The sequence below is a fragment of the Phragmites australis genome, chromosome 16 (assembly GCF_958298935.1).
Source record: "Phragmites australis chromosome 16, lpPhrAust1.1, whole genome shotgun sequence".
Taxonomy (NCBI): Eukaryota; Viridiplantae; Streptophyta; class Magnoliopsida; order Poales; family Poaceae; genus Phragmites; species Phragmites australis.
The window spans coordinates 15,704,766-15,709,296 of NC_084936.1; the positions used below are offsets into that span (position 1 = coordinate 15,704,766).

Below are 4,531 nucleotides of genomic sequence, written 5' to 3' on the forward strand. Positions count from 1 at the left end.
TCCAAACTCTATTTTACAGGTGTTATAGACCTTCCAAACATCTCCTTAGAGTTTGATTTTCCAGCGTGCTAGAAGAGTTTGATTTTCTCGTGTTCCCACTGTAAATCAACGCCGTCACCAGGCAAACTGAGGCCTGGGATCGCGCACGTGACGGCAAAACTCCCGGCTCCGTCCCGTGCTGCACCCACGCACGGACCGCCGGTCGGTGCCTGCAAATCGGTCCCACCTGTCAGCCAAACGGCAAAAAGCAATTAAACATATCACGCCTCTTCCGTGTTAGATCTCGCTTCTTTACCATTGCCCGCGCCCGCACCCGCCTCACCGGAGAATAACGCCGCCGCCGTCACGGGAATTCGCAGCCATGGAGGGCGTGGGGGCACGGCTGGGACGAACCTCGGCGCGCTATGGGCCCGCGACGACGTTCACCGGGCCCGTTAGGAAGTGGCGCAAGGAGTGGGTCCCCGTCGTCGTCGCCGCCGCCGCCGCCAACGGCGGGGCGGCGTCGTCCACCGGGACCGGCTCGGGAAGCGAATCCCGCGGGAATAGTCTACTCCTGTTCAAGTGGACCCCCATGAACGGCGCCAACGGGGGAGGAGACGGGGAGCAGGCGGCGGGAGCAGAGACGGCCACGAGGCGGCGGCGATACGTGCCGGTGAGGACTCTTAATGATAATTGTTGAGCTTGGATCGGTCGATTTCTTGGGATTTGGTGGGCTCGAGCTGGTAATTGGTATCAGGATTTGATTGTTAGCTTCTTTTGGTCGGCCTGTTGGCGTTAAGATTGGAAATATTTGGATCTTCTCGTTCGGGTGAAGCCCTCGGATTCCATAGTTAATGTTTAGATTACGGGAATTATGTGTTGGCGTCAGTTATTAGGGATGGTTTGGTTGAAACTTATGTGAATTTCTGATCCCCGAATATGTTGGAGAATGCTAAAATAGTTGAGCTGCTTTTTGAGATTTGGGTAATTGTGTGTTCTGTTAGTATACTTAGGTTGGGGTTTAGGACTTTTACTGGTAGTAAACCTGTCTTGAACTTTTGGTTATTTCTGCTAGTATTGATTTGATCGATTTCCTGCAGTAATTTGTGGCCATGATCTAATTTAGCTTGGAATTTAGTAGGCTAAGCTAAGTAAGCGTATGGACAAAAAGGATAGCTACTGTGAACTAATTCAAGCAGATCTGTGCTACATCCTAATTGTTTGTTAGTGGATCATTCGGTAAAATATTTACCCATCTCTTTCTTTGACCACTAAAGAACATACAATTCTTTTGAAGACCTGATATTTGAATATTAGTTTCTGGGTAGAAACGTCTGTTTGCCAGTGGTTTAGGTTAGTTCACAGATTATGGATAATTATGTACTGCATGTGAACTGTGTAACCTATATTTCATATCAGGCTCAGCTTAATATATTACTGCATTTACATGGCTCCTAGCTGGCTATCTAGCTCTTGCGACTGTTCTATCTAACTTTATTTGGCGTTACTCTATTTGACCATGGCTGATACGATCTCTAATGATTTGATGCTTTCACTCCTTGTCTAGTTATACAGGACTATGGTGTGCTATTTGCTTATATGTTCAAATATTTGTGATTTCTCGATGTAGCCAAAAATTGAAGTAAACTATATCGGAGCTTTTTTTCCATTGAAAGCACAAGGACTACTCATTAGTCTCCATCTACTGGAATTTGCAGAGAAGTTCGCTGTTTGTGCATCATTTATCCTCTGGAACAACTGGCTTTTCACTGTTTGCTTGTATATCTTTTCAATGGATATTTACCAAATCTCTTCACGTTACAGGTTTCTGTAGTTGAAGAGCAAAAGCAAGAATCTGCCAAATCTGATGATGAGAATAAGGCTAATGATGAAGATCTGTCATCAGAGCCATCAAATGGAAAGACTGATATCAATGATACACCTATGGATGAATCTCAGGTAACAAGATCCTTCAACTGTGACATCACCATTAATTTGCAATAGTTGACTTCAGTACTTTACTAATTTCTAATTTCTTTTGCCCTATCTATTCCTCATCAATGCCATTTTACAGTACATGGCAGCCTTTGTTCTTTGTGTTTCTTATTATCTTGTTCATTGGTGTCTTCATGCACACAAAGTTGCTGCCAATTTTCCTTACCAATGCACATGGTTTTGCATCCCCAAGCATCAGGTTGTTTATCGTTTGAAAAATTTCCCTTCTGCCATCCATTGTCTGAAGTATAAACATTTATTTCAAATGGCAATCCCCCAGTGCCAATCATGATGTTCAAAAAGTTGGTATAAGTTTTAGTTCCATATACCATATTCCTTGGTAGAAGTAGCATTAATTCACTGATTATGTTGTTGGTGCCTATCTTCTTGTTCACTGTTCAATCTTTTGACACCCAGAAGACCTAAATAAGACTAGAAAACTCCTGGGTGATTTCATGTTTACTTGATCTTGCTTTGTGATCACTTGTTATGACTTTTGCCTTCCATGATCAGATAGAAGTGCTGGCCGTCTCAATTAAAAAAAAAAAAAAAGAGATGATAAAGGTCTCTTACTATTCGTGAAACATGCCACATCCATTTGAAATGGGAGTATTTACAAGGGATATGTGCTTTGAAATTCCAGTGAAGTTCTATCGAATGCATGCATGCGAAATAGTTTTTTTTTTTTTAAAAAAACTTAAGTAAACAGCTCCCACATCCCAACCTGTCAATTATACGGCTTGTAAATGTTTTTTCATATACTGTCTTATTTCAGGCATCAGATGAGGATGCTCGAGATTCTGGCAAAAATGGTGGTGGAACAGACCTAAATTTGAATTTAGGTTTGAAAGACCCAGACGGTGATAATGAAGGTGATACAGGAGAGCAACACGGAGCGGCCAAGAACCCGCACACAGAAAATAGATTCAAGAGGAAATCCGTAACCCCTGACCTTGAGATGAGAATGTAACCAGCTGCTTCATTTCTTTCTTGGATTCTTTACTATTTGCCTTGTGGCGAGTTACATTGTCATTGTAGAGACAATTCAACAAAATCGATTACAGGACCTACAGCAGTGTGAAGTGTTTACATTCATTGCCAAACATATAATGATTTAATTGCCTGGTGATATTCAGAATCGGAAATTTGTCCTCAGAACACACTACTTCACTGTGAAACTCAGGATCGTTCGGGCCAACTGAAACCAAGGATTGAAGAACCGGATACACAGAAAATACTTTATTACAAGCTGATTGACGTTGGCAAATTTGAAATTTCGGATAGTGATATTTGACCATTTACTGCTGTGCAGGACACCAGCCAGCTTATTTGGCAGAAGCATACAAAAATAATTCAATACATATGTTGCCTAGATAGGAACATTCAATTATATATGCAGCAAAACTCTGCTTTTTTTGAATTGACAAAATTCAATACTTGCATGGCTGTTTTTTTTTTTTTTGATAAACATTGGATTTTCATTCACACACAAGAAACTTTACATGGATGAAAATCATCCCAAAGCAGGTTCTGCAATGACTCAAGAACAGGGCATTGAATATCATAGAAAATATGATTTTTGATACTTGCATGGCTGTTGAATGCTACTAAAAAAGGTCGTTGGGTGCCCTCACTGCTATAAAAAATAAGAAGTCCACCGGCACATAAGTGCCATGTGTGTGTATATATATATTCTTCATGGAGGCCACTAACAATCATTAATTGCTATAAAACTACTGCGGTAAGCAACCGACACCTTCTTGGTAAGTTTCTAATTTCTAAACCCCTCGGTTCCTCCAATCTGAACCAGCGGCAAGCATTCTTTCAATGAAGAATTGCAGAGCGTGGGAATCTCAAGGATTAGGCTTTGGCCTCCTTTTAGGTTGCGTTTGGTTTCCTGTACAGGATAGTACATGTATGCGATAATGTGGGATATATTGATATACATGTGTTTGGTTGGGATGAATGATATCAACTCGTTTAGGATAGGGTAATATAGATTCTAAGAATATTTTATTAAGATCTTGAATCATTCCATACGAAAAAATTGGTCAAATGACCTCGTGCAGGCTCTGTTAGCTCCTATAATTATACTTAGTGATAATTAAGAATTATTAACTATGTATTAGTTATAATTAGATGTTATTATCTATAATTAAGTATCATTGTGGGTAATTAGTGATGAATAGTCACATGTTAAGTTATAATTAATTATGATTAGTAAATATTAGTACTAATTAGAATAATTTATTGATAATTATAAGTATAAAATTATCATATTATAAAAAAATAAGTTATAAATAGACATGTTTATCTTTTTAGCAACTTAACCTATTTATACGTGCAATCTATACATCTAATCAAACACTTTAATGTATTGTTCCGTACATCTAACCAAACATACTATTTTTATCATCTCATCCAGAATCATCCCATCCATGAAGAACGATCCCATTAAATTCAACTTAATACAACCAACCAAACACTGCATTAATCTCCTATGGCTTTGTTGGATCTCTTCCCATTCCTCTCTTGTTCCACATGGTTGTCTCCTATG

At 39.7% G+C, this 4,531-nt stretch overlaps 1 protein-coding gene across 1 annotated transcript; it reads left to right on the forward strand.

Moving 5' to 3' along the window:
* The first annotated feature begins 273 nt into the window (after nt 1-273).
* LOC133896145 (uncharacterized) lies at nt 274-3,119 on the forward strand. The gene is made up of 3 exons (XM_062336668.1): nt 274-652; nt 1,804-1,938; nt 2,750-3,119. Exons 1-3 carry the CDS (start codon nt 362-364, stop codon nt 2,942-2,944), a joined length of 621 nt encoding a protein of 206 aa, XP_062192652.1. The 5' UTR covers nt 274-361; the 3' UTR covers nt 2,945-3,119.
* The last annotated feature ends 1,412 nt before the right edge of the window (nt 3,120-4,531 follow it).

Excerpts from the sequence above, each read along its gene's own strand:
- LOC133896145 (XM_062336668.1), top strand. The coding sequence starts at position 362 with ATGGAGGGCGTGGGGGCACGGCTGGGACGAACCTCGGCGCGCTATGGG. Across the intron at positions 653-1,803 it reads GGCGGCGGCGATACGTGCCG|GTTTCTGTAGTTGAAGAGCA; the intron begins GTGAGGACTCTT and ends TTCACGTTACAG. Across the intron at positions 1,939-2,749 it reads CACCTATGGATGAATCTCAG|GCATCAGATGAGGATGCTCG; the intron begins GTAACAAGATCC and ends GTCTTATTTCAG.